The sequence below is a fragment of the Epinephelus fuscoguttatus genome, linkage group LG1, assembly GCF_011397635.1.
Source record: "Epinephelus fuscoguttatus linkage group LG1, E.fuscoguttatus.final_Chr_v1".
Taxonomy (NCBI): Eukaryota; Metazoa; Chordata; class Actinopteri; order Perciformes; family Serranidae; genus Epinephelus; species Epinephelus fuscoguttatus.
In genome coordinates, this window is record NC_064752.1 from 14,705,274 (window position 1) to 14,724,170 (window position 18,897).

The following is an 18,897-nucleotide window of genomic DNA, read 5'->3' on the forward strand; positions in this document are numbered from 1 at the left end:
GATATGTGAAGCAAAATATAAAGTATAAAGTTTTCTTTTAGCCTTTTGTACACAAGTATAGTCTTTACACTACATCTGCTGGAGATTTCAATTTAAAGAAGACACTGAGTTGAAAAATCAAAACCAGAAATTAAATTATTTATTGATATAAACACGTGGATGTTACATGTAGTTCTCCCGTGAGGAAGAGTAAGTTAATGCTGTCGAAGTGTTGGTGTACACCAAGTTAGACTGACAGGATGACAATTCAGTTACCATATACAGTATCGTTGGGGGAAAAAGCTGATTGTGGACACGGATGTGGACTTGTAGTTTAACGATAAAGGCATAAAGCGACAACAATTGTTCATCATAACACAGGGTAACACTTGGCAAGAGGTCGCAGGCAACAACCCTTTTGGTAGTGTGGTCACCAGCCATATATACATGCTCTTCCAGGAATCCAGCACCTTCCTGTAAATGATGTAGAAAATTATTTGAAAAATCTTACTCATCAGTGTGGACGACAGTTTTAGAAAGGCTAAAAGGGTCACTCACCTTATGCTGCAAAGGCCTCATTCCTTCTGCTCCTAATTTGGGAATGCACGGACAAATAACAACAGGTGTTAAAAAGGAGTCGGGACTGCAGCCACAGAGACGGCAGCAATTCAGAATCACATCCAGAGTAAAAGAAAATAAGGCATAACATTTAAAAAAAATCTTGTTTTTTTAACTATATTTATTGAAAAGAAGCTTTATTTAACAATTATTTATTGAGTCCTGTATTAAACCACAACTCTACACAGATTAAAGCTTCAAAATGTTTAAACTTCATTAGTGTTGAGAGAGTAACCTGCAAATAAAATGCTGTATCTGTGTCCTAAAGGAGGCTGTTCCTGCTGCTGAGTCAAGGAAATGTGATTAAGACACCTAACCGAGTGCACACCGAGCCATTACAGATTTAATTTATGGGTGCTACCTCCTGGACTCTCTCAGTGGCAGAGGACACCTTTTCCAAGTTTAGTGCCCTCCATGTATGGAGAGGAAGTCACGGAGAAGGCAGATGTCACCTCAGGCGACTCATATAGATCAACCTATTCAATCCATGCAGTTTAATGATCACGCTTTCTTTGCACTTATTTCACAAATATTCACTTTGTGCAACTGAGCTACAAGAAATACCTTAAAATATATTATAAGAGGTTGAAAGGCAGTGTCATTTCTGACCTGTGAGAATGCGAATGTTGACTTATTTCTTGTCTGCCTCTGCAACGTTTGCCTCTGTTGAACACAAAGACACATTATTAGCAGCAGGTTAAAAATCAAATACAGCTAAAGCAAATGCAACAATGTAAATACAAATTTTACAACCTAAAAAAAAGAGTTTTTAAAGAGACATTTTTAAGATCTTGACTTACGTTTGACCTCCAGTTTGCAGCTGACAGTTGCCTCTCCGTGATCGTTCAGGGCCTTGCAGGAGTACACACCACCGTCAAAGTTACCAGGCTTACGGATCTCCAGAGAGCAGATACCCTGGACGCAGATCTGCCTGTACTTGGGGTCGTCTCCAATAATCATCTGGTTCTTCATCCACATGACCTTGGGCTGTGGAACAAAACATTAATATGAGTGAAACATTCTTGTATGTTGTCCTCCATCTCACACCTCACAGATAAACAAGCAGCAGTGTTGTTTCTATTTATATTTGTGCTTCTCGGAAGCAAAAAAAACCCCCTTTTGATTGAAGTGGACACACAGCACACACCCGGTGGGGACCTCATGGGGAATGTCACACATGTGACCCCGCTTCCCTGCTGACCTGTCATAGTTACAGCCTCTCCTCTACCTCCCATACTTCAGAAGCAAAGAATACCAGTTCTAGCCTTCTCATAAAGACCATCAACCCTAATGTCCTGTTAGAACCGGTGGGATTACGAGCCCAAACAGGAGGTGAGAGGTTCAGTCAGCAGGCTAACAAGGCCAAGCGGAGATATTACACATTCTCAGGTCGGAGCCAACACACTGACAGGGATAGATGAGCGAGGGAGGAGAGGTGTTTGTTAAAAACTCTCCGTATGTCCACTCACCACCTTGATATGGTTATGAAGCTGCTGACAAGGAGTTTGAGCAGTGGCACCACCGCTGTGACGACACGACCTCTCAAACAGTGAATGCTCACTTGTTCATCAGTTAGAGGTTAGATGACAGATTGGTAAACTTATATAACTGCCAATCATTTCCCAAAGCATCGCGTTAGGTTTTTTCTTTCCATTATTTCACAGTAAAATGTATGAAAATCAACTTTAAGAGAGTTTTTTTGTCAGATAATTTATCACGGCTGTGTTAAGTACTCGATTCTGAAGAAGAAAAACTGAGTATGAATCATGAAATATAGCAGGCAGAACCCCGAATATGAAATGGAATCACAGTTCTTTTTTTATGACACCAAAATTATGATAACATACTGTAAAATTCAAACCTGTACCGTAACTGTTATCTATTTCTCTTTATCGCTGTAAAACAGTAGTCCTTTTCTGATGTATCACTGGGTGACACACCTTCACGTAATTTCTCACTTAAAAAAACAAATAAATATCATCAGTACAGGAGCTTCGTAATGAGTAAGATACATAAAATGATACGATGACATAAAAACTATTATAAAGAAAAGTTATTTCTGATGAGCTGTGACTGTTGCTATGGACGCAAATCTGATCGTCGATGCTGAGCGGAAGCCATAAAACCATTTTTAAATCAATATTTTGTGTCAAATTATTGAATTCAGGGTGATTCAAGATCATCATCATCCTGTCAGGGTTCATTTCGCAATAATGACCCGCTCGCTGTACGTTATCCCTTACATATACCGTGCTACTGTAGAAATATGAAATATGAGAACGTGGAGATTTGCCAACAAATCTAAAAACTAAAAGAAGAAAATAATCAAATGTGATGAAATATTACATGGTTACATTAAACCATTTCTAAACTGAATTTACAGAGCAATTGTTGTATCATGATATATACCGTGAATGTGATATAAAATGACATATAAAGGAACAGAAGATATTTGTTGTGTCGCTCATACCCAGCCTGATGTATTTCTATTTGTCAAATTGACTGTATTGTTCTTGTGTGAGCAGGGTTGCTTTAAAAATGCTGCCTTGATGGTGTGTTGAGATTTGGGTTATTTTTTTAAAGAACAATATCAGTTTTTCGACTCTTACATAAAATAGCGGTATTTGGAGGACGCTGAGCAACAAGAGTTTGAGTGCTAATGTTTCGTCGAAGCTGTGACATGATCTGACTAGCTGAGCATGAAAAAATGTTACTGTACTTTTGGGGATCCCCTGACGGAGCACAGCAGCTTGGTGCTGTAGCCGACGGTGGTGGCTCTGTCAGACAGAGAGGTGGTGAATTTGGGCGCCTCGCTGAAGTCGTGCTCCTTGTACTCTGGGGGCTTGTATTCGATACCTGGTGAGAGGACGAGAAACAGACCAAAGATTAAGAACAAACCTCCATATTTGAATTCATTTTGCTATTTTGACGATAGCTTCAGAGGAAACAGGACAAATTAAAGGGCCAGTGTGCAACATTTGGCATGGTTTATTGTCAATCTGAATCTGAATCTGAATATTCTACCCATTAATATGTTTATACGAGTGTATGATCACTATAAAATAAAATTTGTTTGGTTTTCGTAGCCTTATAATTATGCCTTTATACACACATATATATATATATATATATATATATATATATAGCAAGGGCCTTGCTTTAGAGAGAGTGCCATCTTGTGCCGCCATGTATGTACGGCGGACCGAGTGGACAATCCAGCCAGCCAGAGAACGCGTTTCGCGTGTATAAATGAACCGGGTCCATGTCATTGGTTCGACAGCCCATTGGTTCGACATCCCATTAGTCCGACTGTCCGCGGTGCTGAACGGCTCGCGGCGGGCGTATGGTGCGCCGCGACCAGCTTGAGGTGGAGCAGGCTCACGGCTTATGTGTTTGTCACTTTCTTTTTCATTTTAACCCACACCATGATCTTTTCCTGACCCTAACCAAGTGGTTTTTGTGCCTAAACCTAACCAGACCTTAACCACAGGGCATCATGATGACTTCGGAACGGACTTCGGAACAATGAGTTTAATATGGTCGGAACAATGGGATGTCGAACCAATGGGCTGTCGAACTAATGGGCAGTTCCCAATGAACCAACGAAGACAGCGGAAGGAAGGAAGAAGGAGGAGGAAACAGCAGAGAGTGTTAGTAGTTCGTCGATAGAGAGTAGTGAAAAGTTTTTTTAGTTATAAAGTTTGTGAATGGACCACACTTACCACGCAACAGGAGAGAATGAACCCGAACCGTCATCTGTGAGGAAAAGAAGACGCAACTTCACTCCTTGTGATACACTCTCTGCGGCACTTTTCCTCCTGGTTATATATCTCCCCAACGATGGCAGCAGTAGCACCGAATCCCATTCTGTGCATTCAGCCTCTCTTCTCGCCCGCTCAGCATCAAACACATGGAGTTCCTCATCTGTATGCTCCAGCTCAAACAGGTATGGCTCTGGATCTGTGTCCGCTACAAGAAACTCTTCAAAATCGCGTTCAAAGTCGTCCATTACAGCTACTATAGTCCGGAGATATTGCTAGGCTAAATAAACAGCTGAGCGCTGTTTACAGGTTACGCTGTCAGTGTGCGGGCTGGAGATTGGCGGAGCAGAGAGGGGAGGGGGGGTCCCCACTCAGTATGGTAAACGAGTATGTGTGTAAAGTTATGAAGTGTGTCTGTTACGCTAGAAGAGTCAGAGTTTGGGACGGAGTGGAGTGTTACCAGAGTTTCTGGAGTGCTCAAATAAACGGGCCTTTTTCCCGAACGCTCCTCTGGTCTCCTGCTCGTGAGTGATTCATTACAATATCGTAACATGGCTTAGATTTCTAAATAAACATTCACCTCGTCGCTAGATAGACCTACTCCTGAAAAACTCGTGCGCAAGGCTTTTTGTCCCTACGAGGCCGCCGTCATTTACCCGACGGGAGGGGTGAGTGAGTGAGCCCTGCAATCTAGAATTTGACCACTGATGTCACTGTTTTCAACCCATTTTACACACTGGCCCTTTAAAGATATTATTTTCATTCATTGCTAACGCGTAAAGTACTGAATGAGTTTCTCTCTGTGTATTTCCCTGCTGGTCGAGGAACAATAAAAGAGAGCGTTACCTGTCTTCAGGATCTTGGCCTCCCCCTTTGCGATAGAAGCCGACTCGCTCATTCCACACTTGTTTTCGGAGAACACTCTGAACCTGTAAGTGTTGCCCATGATGAGGTCAGAGATGGTGGCATTCAGTCTATGGTAATGCTCCAACACAGTGAACCAGTCCTGCAGACATATGACAGGAGAAGGTTTTGAGGATTCAGGATTTACTGTGTGTAATGTACCAGAGGGAGCCTCCTGTTAAAAATCATCATGTATTATTTATTAGACAAACTCACTCCAGTCTTTTTGTCGGCCTTCTGGACAGTGTAACCTGTGATTTCTGTGTTTCCATTGTCTTTGGGTGCGGTCCACTCCAGAGCAACGTTGAAACCCCAGGTATCCACGATCTTCACACTGGCGGGAGGCCCCGGCAGCTCTGTGAACAGCAAACAGATTTTTAAGTCAATCACAGATATGTAATAATCGTCCATATTATTCTTCACTGTATCCCGGACACATCATGCAGCAGCCTCCAGGGCTCAATAATAAAGCTAACGTGGAAAAACTGCAGTTCCTTGAATGGCCACTTGAGGCTGGCTCCAGAAGCCAGTCAATCCCCACAGACCCCCCTGTTAAAATGCTCAACTTTACAGCCGAAATAAACGTTTACAGCCACGGTTTTGGTCTCTATGGCTAATTTCTCCATTCATCACAACTGTGTGGGAGCTGAATTTTTTTTTTATAACTCAGCCACCTACATTTTATTAAAGCTAAAGGTGTGCATAATCAAGGGTGTGGCTGCTTTGAGTGACAGGTGGGTGCCCTCTGTTGACAAGTTTCAATGTATGTTAACAGTTCATGGAAATTAATTGCAACGTTTTGGTCACCTGAAATCTTGTTGAGCATTTGGTTGCACCAAAAGACCCTCTAAGGCCCCGATGACACAGAAAGTGTTTTCGCAGCTGGACGCAACTTTTTGTAATTGTTTTTAATAAGCTCTTTTTGCGTTGCTATGTGCGTTTCCGTGCTCTAGGTGCCTGGAGTTTTTGCTAGAGCGCTCTGACCTTAGGAGTCAACACCTTAGAAGTTGTTTTTCCAGTACGTGTATTTTGTTTTGGCAGATACTATTTACACCCAGGTGTTCGTAGCCAACAATGCTATTTCCGCCCTGGTGTATAATCCTGGGCATCCCAGCAACGTCACAATATGATGTCTAGTCGGATATTGTGCTAAAGTGTTTGTACACAATGTGCATTCAGCAGCTTCATGTGTTCTAAAAACTGAAAATAATAAGTCTAAGAATAATAAGCCAACACTTACTCTCATGGACTCAAACTCAAGTCTCCTGTGTGAAAGTCCTGTGCTTGACCAACACCCACCACTTCTTACTACCTCTGTGGACTGTGTTGCTCTTTACACTACGTCACCAGACTTTCTGGCAGCACATTTGTCAGTGTTTTCTCGTGAATTTACCACTCAGATTGGCTAGTAATAACCATGACCTTTTTGCCCTAATCCTAACCGCCTCTGATCTCAATGTGTTGATCTAATGAGTACCAGCTAATCACAGCTTGCAGTGGAATCCATAATAATGCGACGTGGCCTAAAAGTTGCAGTGTGACTACTCTCACCCAAGTCCAAATAGACACTAAATTATGTTATAATGGTTTTTAGGTCATTTTTTGCTAAAGAAAAGTAGCAGTAGCATTATCACAGTTAACCATAGACTGTGATGTAGTGTGCTAGCTATTCTAGGAACTAGCATTTAGGTTAGCTCCACCCTCTTGTCCAATTAAAGTCATTTCTGGCCTTGTTTGGTTCGGTTCAATCAAACTCAAGTTCGTTTGCTCCTTAAGTGTGGTCTGTTAGGGCAGGCGTGAACACAACAATCACACTCAGGTACGTACCAAAACAACCTCACTGAGACCTTCTCGAAGAGGTGGTCTCAACTGCAGTCACATGACACATTGTTTGGGTTGAACATGAGCATGTTACAGTCCTGGAGGATTATTAATGTGCACCTCCTCCTGTACTGCCTTAATATGCACGTTCAGCACATCCAATGCATCAAAACATTGTTTTCTAGTTGGAGCCGCGCCTCGTTTTCAAACTGTATGGTTTGACTAAAATGAACAATGACAGCAATATAGTCCACGATGAGCAGCGCTAAAATCAACCTGCGTAGTTGTCCCTCCATTGTGACATTAGAGGTGTCACATTTATCTTGCAAGTGTACTCTTCTTCAACGTTTTGTTTACTTCCTGGATTTTTCCCACATGGAAATTCTAACCAATCAAGAGCAGCTTTGTCGTGCAAGGCATTTTATCTGGTCCGCTTGTAAATGCTGCCATGAGAACACAAACCAACTCTATTATGCAACTTTGTAATAAAATTAGTCCCTGATTCGGACCAAAGCAAGACAACTCTGGGTCTGAAAGCACCCTAATTTGACGACAGCCTAAAACAAGGCTTTATAATGATGGTCCACAAACCAATGGATGATATGTCATAGTGGCTACGTCCATTATTTTTATACAGTCTATGGGACACACCGGTTGTACTTTTTCTCTTTGATACAACATTTTGCTCACCAACAATTTGCAGGGTGAGTGAAGCCTTGTCCTCGAAGTCATCCACCTTCACACACATTTCATACACTCCAGAGTCTTCTCTCTCGGCTGCACGGATGAACAGGATGCTGTCTCTGTCGGTGCTGCGGATGTTCACCTTCTTTGTGTCCAGGGGCTGCCCATCCTTTAACCAGGAAACCACTGGTTTGGGTTTGCCCTTGTAAAAGAAAAAAACAGGGACAGGGAATGTTGAGTAGTTCTGCAGTTCTAATCATTGTGTGTTTAGAGGACGATACAGTCGTTTTCATCTTACTGTGAAGGGGATGGTCAGGTTGATCTTAGATCCAACTTGGGTGACGTATCTCTGCCTGAGGAAACGTGGCAGGCGGACCTTGGGACGATCTAGAGAGAAAAACATCCCACGATTATTTGAGCATCAGTGGAGGATCAGCAGCTTGAAAAGGATTGTTAGGATCTGTTCTTAGAGTAAAGCAAAAGGTTTAAATTTCGTGTTGTGACCAACAAATCTTTAAAAAAATCAATAAATACGCTGAGCAGACCTAAGCCCCATTTAGCCAGGGAATTTTCACTGGTGCCATCAGGGTTCGTCTGTGCTGTAACTGGTCGTAAAAGTAACCCTTACTCTAAGTCCTTTACCACTTAATGTATCCGTCCACTCTGTGGTGAATACCTTTCTGTTTTTTTAACAGAATGATGTGTTAAAGTGCCAACACAAAGTGTGAGAGAACTCAGACTTCGCGGCTACATATTCTATTTTTTCCTATGCTTTGCCATATTTGTGTGTTTTTAAATCCTTTTAAGATAACTTTTAACCAAATTTAAGGTAAGCAATATATGTGTGGTCCGAGAAGAAGACGGCATTAGGTTCAGTGGTAGGTGTAAAGATTTGTATCATCAGAAATGTAGACTGTCACTCATAAGGGCTTGACATACTGTGACAAAAAGAAATTAAAATATGTATAAATGAAATATGGTGATATGTTTATGGCAGTTAAGACCTCACAAATTTAATTTAAAGGTCCAATGTGAAGGATTCAAGGGGATATATTGGCAGAAATGAAATTTAATTTGTTTTCTCTGGTGTATTATCACCTTAAAATAAGAATCGCTGTGTTTTGTTACCTTGGACGTTTATATCTACATAGGGAGGAGGTTCCCTTCTACCGAGTCCGCCATGTTGCATCACCACGTTTCTACAGTAGCCCAGAATGGACAAACCAAACACTGGCTCTACACTAATGTGAGCAGCCCCTCCCTATTGGGAAACACTAATTTTTTAAATGTGAAACTGCTTTATTCAGTGTTTTTACCACTTTAAATCCCCGGCTCCGAGAGGAGGAGACCTCTGCGGATAATTAACCTCCCAATAAAAACTTCCTGAACAATGACCACTGTCAGTAAGTAATTCAAACCAGGAAACGTTTCAGCTGGGTGCAATCTGCTGTCCTCACCACTAGATGCCACTACATCCTCCTAAATCTTACCTACTGGGCCTTTAAAAGTAATTACTTTTAAGAGCCTAATATTTATAAAATTGAATTTGAGACATTTTAAGACTTTTTAATGACCGACAGATGCCCTGATGAATCCTAAAATATTTTTACACCCTTATTATTGTTGTTTTAATATTCACTCAAACTCATATAACAACTTTTAACTGTGTTACATGTGCTATTTTGTGCAAGCTGACACAAACAATAGCCTTACTGGGACAAATTAAGTTGAAATAGCAGGAAATTGGAAACATAAGATCTGCGTGTAGGGAATTTAAATCACTGTTTATATAACAAAGACATGAGGCACCCTGGTGGGCGTCCCTCTCATCCCTCACTGTGCATCAGCTTATAAAAAGCCCCAATAAATCATCATAAAAAGAAAATCATACGGCTAGTTAGCTGCTGTGACGTTTGAAATGACACTTAAGCCTCAGAAGTGTCTCGCTGAGGCTCATTTGTAGAAGTGATTTGGTGAGAAGCACCACCTGCTGAGTCCAGCAGAGAGACATTTGTCAGGACTCTAAATAAAGAAGGCATACCGTGGTATATCACCTCCCCTCATGACGCATGTTCGGGAGCTTCAGTCGGTCCCTCTCGCGTCAGAATGCATTAAAGTGGTGGATAAATGGAGCATGAAGGGATCTGGTTTGTAAATACAACCTAGAACATATTATTTGGTGTAAAAAAGGAAAAAGGAAGTGAGACGAGGTAAAAATGTATCTGTGTAGTAGAACAAACATACCACATGTTGAGTGTCTTATCACTTCATTCAGAGGGGATTAACCCTGATGAACATTCTCCCTGCAAAGTCCGAGGCATGTTTAAAATAAACAGTGAATCTCTGGAAGTGTCATGAGATTTGGGGTGTCACCTGAGAGCATAGCTCCATAACCCACCACCTCCACCCCCACCCACTGGAATTTACCATCCAACCCCTCTCTCCTGCCCCCAGAGCCCCCACCTGCTCCCAGTCAGATCACTTGTCACCATCGATCTTGCAGACTACAGCCTGACACTCCCCTCAGCATGAATCCTGGCAGGGATCACAACCCTCCGCACAAAAAAATCTGTGTTAACAGCGAGGACATCCCAGCTATTTTTCCAAAGCTTTGTGGCCATTTTGTCGGAAACCATTCATGAGTTGTTTCTATAAGTGGTGGCCTGCCTGCTATGGCGAACATGATGTTGATGGCATTGAAATATTGCCAGTCTGGCCGGTATCATGTTGCTGTCCCTCCCTGTTCAGATCTCCATTACGCATAACGATGATTTGTGAGTGGGCTGAAGTAACGCAGCTCCTCCTTTTAGAGCCCTCAGGGTGCAATCATCATTATACCACAAATCACTTTATACCATCTATGATTAGCACTGGAGGGTGTACGGCATCAGTAAAAACCAACTGCTTAACAAGTGGGTAGTTATCACACTGTGGTCAGGTGGATCAGTGCAGAGATGAGCGAGAAGGCCACGGTTTTATACCGTTAACACTGCAGGTATCTGCCAGCGGACAGCTAAGAGGAAAACATCTCTGAGCTGCTTTGATCTGACATCTGCACTTTACAACTCTCCCGTAACAAACGGCTCTATAAAGTTTAGGTCAGGCCTGTGTCAACTACTTTGTCCCATATTTGTTTTACGGATGGATTAAGATAATCAAGTAGCACGCAAGAGAAAGCTCAGTCTATCATGTTTCCTTATGTAACAACCCCATTAAAAGTTTAAATAAAGACTTGTTTGCAACTTGATTTAAAGTTTTGGTGATGTGGGGGTTAAGATCCAGACCCATGTTGTGTCTGAGGCAAACATTTTGAGAACCAGATTTAAGATTTAAGGGGAAACACAACAGGTGAAACATAGTTTTCTCATGCACTGATCAGCTTTGACATGTGGGGCTATTTTGCTTCCATAACATGTCTTTGTCTTTGTCCAGACTAGTGGAAAGACATGTATGCAAAAAGCACATATTTAATAAGATTGTAGCTCATTTGCATATTTAAAATTAAAGTGTCAGAAAACGCGTAATTAGGGTTGCAACTGTATGAAATTTTCATGATACAAAAACTTCACAGTATGACGGTATTACATAATAATGATCATTATTATTATTATCAGTTAAAGGGACACTTATAGAAATGAAAAAAGCAAGGTTTTTTTGGTTTTGAACTAACACTTTATTATTTGAAACTGGAAACATTTGTTTTTCAATAGAAGTATGTCTCTCTTTTGAAAATAATTTAAATAAAGGCGAGATTTTCTGTCCGGTTGCTTTTTTAAATTTATTTTCTTTACCGTAGATAAGCAAATGTACACGGTATGATGACCATCAATTTTCATACCGTGGTATACCTTGAAACTGGTATACTGCTGTAACCCTACTTGTAATGCAAAAATAATTGTCTTAATCTAAGTTATTAACCAGGGAAGTGACATGGTGATATCTATTAGTTACAGGTTTTACCCTGTTGACCTGTAGTGTCTCCTCTTAATGGAGAAAATGGCCGAATGATGACTCTTACACTCCATTTCATTACTTATTTGTGGTTAATGTTGTGTACATGTGTATGGCGTATATCATATTTAGTACCTTTCCATTTTTTCTTTATTTTGGACACACTATATGATGCATTTGTGTAACTATATGGCATATTAAGTTTTGTCATTTTTCAGTATTTAATGGCCTTTTTTAGTCTATTATCGGGACCAATTTGGGAAGTCTTTTTCCACTGTCTCCTGTGGATTCCTGTATACAGTAGATGCTATTTTTTAATATAGAATACTAGTTTTGTTTTTGCTTTTTTTAAACTTACTCATCTAAATGATGAAGTGGTAAAATAAGTAAGAGGCAGTGGCGGATCATCCCATGGGTGACATAGGCAGCCACCTGGGCCCCCCACCATCCAAAAAAAGGAGTGTATGTACAGAGTATGACAGTGACAGAAAATGAAAGGGAAAAGCTATTAAGGGTTGTTTGGGGGTCTTGCCTAGGGCGCTAAATATGCTAGTTCTGGCACTGGTAAGCAGTTAAATTCTTGTGTTAAAAATGAACACTCTATTATAATCATTACTACATGTTAATTTATGTTCTGTGCTGAGATGGATCTTGCACACTTCTTACCAGCGACCTCCTTCACCAGGACGGCCTCGGGCAGGGTGACGGGGGGGCTGCGGCCGCCAGCATTCACAGCCACCACGCGGATCTTCAGGCGATCACCAGTGGTCTGGTTCTTGATAACGTAGCGGGTGGACTTCTGCAGTTCCTCATTGACTGCCTTCCAGTCCTCAGCTGAACGAGGAGATTACACAGAATGAAGACAGGCGGGTACAAATTACAGAGCTGTTGTTTATCTTGATATTATGGGATAAAGACTGTGATCAGAAAGTGTGTTGACTGTGAACACTGCGGGCAGCCTCAGAGAAACTAACTCATACAGAATTATTAAATCACGACAGTGAGCGCTGCTTGTTGTGCGGCTTTGGAATGATTATGTTTGACCCTAATTATTAATCATTGCAGTTTGAGACATGAAATTGCTGTTTCTTTGTGTGAGCAGCCCCGTCTGCTAAATCCAGCCCACATGGAGCTGCAGCTGATATTAGCTTAGGGCTGTAGGTCTAAAAGCAGGACCTCCAGCAAGACCACCGCAGCTCCTGAAATGCCTCTTCCCTTGTAGGGAGAAGTTAGGTAGCTCATGATATAACTCTGCGAGTGACACTTCTGGGACAGCTGCAACCGATATGGCTGACCCACATTAAAACAGCAATTTAACATGTTCCTGCATGCATTCAAACAGTACAGATATAATTAGAGACATCAGAGGTGCAATGATCCTGTAAAAAAAAATTAAAATTAGATGTTGAAATAAAAGCTTTCAACATAATTTAAAAAAGGTCAGCTGGCATTTCTGTCACGGTGTATTAATAATCCGACCCCCTCTGTGCATGTCAGTGCTCAGTGCACCTGGTCAGAAGCAGAGCAGGACTTACTTCCGTCCTTGCAGACTTCAATAGTGTATCCATCCAGGCCGGATGGTCCGACGACCTCTGGCTGGCTCCAGATGATAGTGACTGAAGTGTCGTTCTTATCCTCAACAAACAGGTCCAGGGGGACACTTGTGGGCTCTGCGGACATCACAGAAATATTAAATCAGACATGTGCAAGGAGAAATTGACTCAAAGCTGATCGTAAGAGGTTGTGATTCTTTATTTTAACTGTAACAAAAAAGGAAGAAGTGATGAAAGTAGAGTCAAATCACTCGGAGATGTTTCCCTTCTGAATGGAGGGTTACCTTTGGGTGGAGGTGGAGGAGGTGTGGGTGCTTTAGGCTCTTCTGGCGCGGGCGCTTCAGCAGCTTCAGCTGATGTTAAACAGGCATTTGCATTAATATTGGCAGCGTGTATTGAGCAGGGCGATGCTACAGCATCAAATGAATGCACCTCACAGCTCTCAGCTTAAAAAAAATAATCTCAGATATTGCAGAGAAGGAGGCGTGAAGAGGAACATGTTGTGCTTTACCATCAGCGGGTGCCTCGCCTTCAGCTGCAGGAGCACCTTCCTCCGCGGGTGGAGCAGCAGCAGCTATTATTAAATGTTAGATATTAATAATTAGAGCATTAAGCAGATGGTACATGTTCTTACAGATGATAATGTGCATGTTGAGACTGAGGAGTGTGATCAAAGTTAGTGCTGTTAGCCTTAACGTACGAGGTTGAAGATTCATATTCAATAATAAAGCAATCTGTTGTGGCTCATGTGAATTCTTTACCATCAGCGGGGGCCTCAGCTGCAGCGGCTGGTGTTTCCTCTGTAGCGGGAGCGGCAGCTGATATTAGAGGTTAGAAGATATTAGCGTTAGATATTAGTGTAGTTGGCCCTACTGTCGGATGTCCAAGTTGTAATGAAACTTATAGAACGTGTCTGTTACTCCACTCTGTTGTTTACCATCAGCAGGGGCCTGAGCTGCAGCTGGTGTTTCTTCTGTAGCAGGAGCAGCAGCTGATGTAAGAGGTTATAGGATGTCAGCACTGGGCATTAGTGAGGTTATATGTTACTCTAAGAGGTTGAAGTTTTAGTCATACTAATATAAATGATCTCTGTTAACACTGATAGTCTTTACCATCAGCAGGGGCCTCAGCTGCAGGAGCTGGTGTTTCCTCTGGAGCGGGAGCAGCGGCTGATTTTAGAGGTTAGAAAATATTAGCGTTAGATATTAGTGAAGTTATCTTTGCTATGACAGACTCAAGATTTAGTAATGCTCATATACGATCTGTTAATACACATCGTTAATACACTGATAGTTTGTTTTACCATCAGCAGGGGCCTCAGCTGCAGCGGCTGGTGCTTCTTCTGGAGCAGGCACAGCAGCTGATGTTAGAGGTTAGAGGATATTAGTGTTAGATAGCAGTGACGATATCTGTTACTACAGGAGGTGGACAGTTGGAGATTTAATATTTCGAGAAGTTCTTTGGCAAAAACAATGGAAATAGATACACATTTCTATGGTTAATACACTGATAGTGTATTTTACCATCAGCAGGGGCCTCAGCTGCAGGAGCTGGTGTTTCTTCTGTAGCAGGCGCAGCAGCTGATATTAAAGGTTAGAAGATATTAGTATTAGATATCACTGGAAGATATCTTTTACTGAAGGAGGTTATATAAATGTTCTCTGTTGGTACCATAGAAATAAAAGATTATTTCTATGGTAATACACTCATAGTGTATTTTACCATCAGCAGGGGCCTCAGTTGCAGCGGCTGGCGTTTCTTCTGGAGCAGGCGCAGGAGCTGATATTAGAGGTTAGAAGATATCAGTAGATATCTAACATTTTGAAAATATCACGTGGCATTTTCAAAATGTTATGAAAGAGGTTAAATCTGCTTTTTTTTAAAAGGGGAGAAAAAAAGGGAAAAGTTGAAATGAGCAGATATGGGTGAGTTGGTTGGTAACTGAGATACTCCTCTCAGGTGTCATACCATCAGCGGAGGGCTGATCTGCAGCAACTGGAGCAGCAGGCTCATCAGTGGGAGCAGCTGATGTAGATATTAGATGTTAAATATAGTGAAGAAATAGGAAAGGAACTTTTAAATAGAACAGCAGTTGTTAATATGCCTTGTGCATAAGTCAGTGAAAGGGAGCAGATTGAATCAGTGTCACCACCATGATCAGATTTTTATCATTTAGACATTTAGATTTCATTAAGTTTGCAGTATGGAGCTTTCACTGAGGTATAAAAGCGCATATTAATAACGACTTTACCAGTTACCATCACGATGCGCCTCTGAAGCGCAGAATGACTCTCAGTAAGTGTGTAGAGAAGAGAGAGTCAGAAGTTACAAGAGTCCAAGCAGGCGCTTTATGCAGTTAACATGCATGTTTGGCTTTAAGCCGATGGCTACATTTACGCATGGCTACATTTAAACTGAGTGTGCCGACCCCTTGTGCGTAAAGGTTACCTCGTGCTTACCATGTGGGGATCAGACTACTTTACCTTTAATCAAAAGGTTAAACAACTAATCCAGGCCTCATCCACTGAGAGATAAAAATGATAGTATGCTGTATAATCAGTAACTCATGGCTCACGCGCCGCTGCGCTCGGGTGCATTACCATCTGCGGGTGGAGGTGGGGTGGGGGGTTTGGGCTCCTCAGCTGGCGGGGCCGCGGGGGCCTCTGCCTCGGCAGGAGCAGGTGCAGCTTCGGCCTCAGCGGGGGCAGGGGCGGGTTCAGGAGCCGGCTCTGGAGCCTTCTCCTCCTTCTTGGCTGGTTCTTTCTTAGCCGCCTTCTTGATCGGGGCAGGCTTGGACGGCATGTTTGCAGTGTCAGCTAATTCCCAAGTCGGTAGAGTCCGTAAAACTGTATCCAATGCCGCCAGTCCTGCGGGGGTGGCAGGCTTATATAGCCCCCAGCAGGTTCAAGCACCGCCCCTTAATGAAAGACATGTAACAGATACTGAGCACCCAGTCTGAGTCAGACCTCCATGTCTGTTTATCTCACTCATTAATGCTCACTGTGCATCATCAACTGTGCCAATACATTAACTACTGCCTAATTAAATGGAAACATGTAAACAACTTTTAAATATATGGATAATACAACCACAAGTTACTGAATTTAATTGAGCTTCTTGGTGGTAATTGATCATGATTTATGTGGTATGATATCATTGTTCATGTTAGTAAATAAGAGTGCTGCAGGGATGTTTTTATGTGGGCCAGCCTGCAAGTAAACATCACCCAGGATCCCCCTGACTAAAAGCCAGTGATTTTTTTCCACTGGATTTTGGGTTATTGCAGAAAATAAGCTCTACAACAAAACAAAACTTTATGATGCTCACGTTTTGTTCAGTAAGATGATTCTCTCTACAAATGATAACCATTTTTATACTTTCTGTAGTGTAAATGCAAACACCAGAAGAAACTAGAATTACTGCCTCGCAGTTAATACACCCACAAACCAGTAAAACTGCAGTTGCAGTTTACATCACAGATTCATGTGTAGCCATGACAGCCTTGCAGTGTCGATGCTGCTGCAAATAAGTTACATATTCTAAAATGTGGATGCTTCACACACACCTTCAACCAGACATCACAGAAAATCTATATACTCAGCACAGTTTAAAGATGGAGACCCAAGATTAGTGTTACTAATTCCATAATTAACCAAATGTCTCCTTTTCTGTTCCAGTGTTATGGCATTAAATAACGGCCAGAAGAGTGTTTTTGCTGAACACTGTCACAGTGAAGTTGATCTTTGATGTTTTGGATATAAAAAATGTCATCACTTCATCATTTTATCCTATCAGACATTTGTATAAAATTTTGTCACAAGTAGCATATGAATGTTTTGAGGTCACAGTGACCTTGACCTTTGACCAACCAATTCTAATCAGTTCATCCTTGAGTCCAAGTGGACATATGTGCAAGATTTGAGGAAATTTCATCAAGGCGTCTTGAGATATTGCGTTCATGAGAACGAGATGGACACAAAGTCATAGTGACCTTGACTTTGACCATCAAATCCTAATCAATTCATTGTTGAGTCCAAGTTTCCCCGTTAAAGGGATTTTTTGGGGGAGTTTTTCCTTAGCCACTGTGAGAGTCCTAAGGACAGAGGGATGTTGTATGCTGTAAATCCCTCTGAGGCAAATTGTGATTTGTGATATTGGGCTTTATAAATAAAATTGATTGACTGATTGATTGAAGTTGACGTTTGGGCCAAATTAGAGGATAATCCCTCAAAGCCTTCTTGAGATACTGCGCTCATGAGAATGAGATGGACACAAAGTCACAATGACCTTGACTTTGACCATCAAATTCTAATCAATTCATCATTGAGTCCAAATTAGAGGGAAATCTTTCAAGACCTTCTTGAGATATTAAGTTTACTAGAATGAGATGGACAAAAAGTCCCAGTGACCTTGACCTTTGACCACCAAATTCTAATCAGTTTGTCCTTGAGTCCAAGTGGATGTTTGGGCCGAATGAGAGTAAATTTCATCAAGACCATCCTGAGATATTGCATTTAGGAGAATGAGACAGACGCAAGGTCACAGTGACCTTGACCATCAAAATATAATCAGGTCATTGTTGAGTCCAAGTAGACGTTTGTGCCAAATTTGACCCAAGTCCCTCAAGACCTTTTCGAGATATTGCGTTAACAAGAATGAGATGGACACAAAGTCACAGTGACCTTTGACCACTAAATTCTAATCAGTTCATCATTGAGTCCAAATGAATGTTTGGGCCCAATTACAGTAAATTTAATCAGGGCCTTATTGAGATATTGCATTTAGGAAAACAAGACAGATGCAAGTCACAGTGACCACCAAATTCTAGTCAGTTCATTGAGTCCAAGTAGACGATTGTGCCAAATTTGAGGAAATTCCCTTAAGGCCTTCTTAAGATATTGCGTTCCCAAGAATGAGATGGACACAAAGTCTCAGTGACCTTGACCTTTGACCACCAGATTCTGATGAATTCATTGTTGAGTCCAAGTGGACATTTGTGCCAAATTAGGAGGAAATCCTTCAAGATCTTCTTGGGATATTGCATTCACAATAATGAAATAGACACAAAGGCACAGTGACATTGACCTTTGACCATCAAAATCTTATCAGTACATCCGTGAGTCCAAGTACAAGTATGGGTGAAACCGGAGGAAATTTCAACAAGGTCTTCTTGAGATATCCCATTTAAGAATGAGACAGATGCAAGGTCACAGTGACCTTTTTCTGTGACCAACAAAATCTGATCAGGTCATTGAGTCTAAATAGATGTTTGTGCCAAATTTGAGGCAAGTCCCTCAAGGCCTTCTTTAGATATTGCCTTCATGAGAATGAGATGGGCACAAAGTCACAGTGACCTTAACCTTTGATGAACAATTCCTCATCAGTTCATCCTTAAGTCCAAAAGGACGTTTGTGCCAAATTATAAGGAAATCCCTTTAGTTCTTTGGTATCGCCTTAATGAGAATGGGACTGATGAACAGAATGTATGGTCAACCCCAAAAAATAATGCCCCCAGCCATGGCTTTCGCCAGTGCAGTGGTATAAGTGGCTAATCTTAGGCTATAAACAAACTACGCCACTGTCACATGACTTCAATGTCACCACCACAAGAAGACTACAAAGCCGCG

At 41.7% G+C, this 18,897-nt stretch overlaps 1 protein-coding gene across 1 annotated transcript; it reads right to left on the reverse strand.

Moving 5' to 3' along the window:
- Positions 1-109: 109 nt before the first annotated feature.
- Positions 110-16,145, reverse strand: LOC125886985 (myosin-binding protein H-like). The gene is made up of 12 exons (XM_049573419.1): positions 15,871-16,145; positions 13,253-13,387; positions 12,384-12,551; positions 8,065-8,153; positions 7,773-7,968; positions 5,478-5,617; positions 5,205-5,364; positions 3,317-3,453; positions 1,398-1,584; positions 1,207-1,260; positions 538-569; positions 110-453 (listed from the first exon to the last, which is right to left on the reverse strand). The coding sequence occupies exons 1-10, from the start codon at positions 16,070-16,072 to the stop codon at positions 1,229-1,231; spliced, it is 1,446 nt and encodes a 481-aa protein (XP_049429376.1). The 5' UTR covers positions 16,073-16,145; the 3' UTR covers positions 110-453; positions 538-569; positions 1,207-1,228.
- Between the last annotated feature and the right edge of the window lie 2,752 nt (positions 16,146-18,897).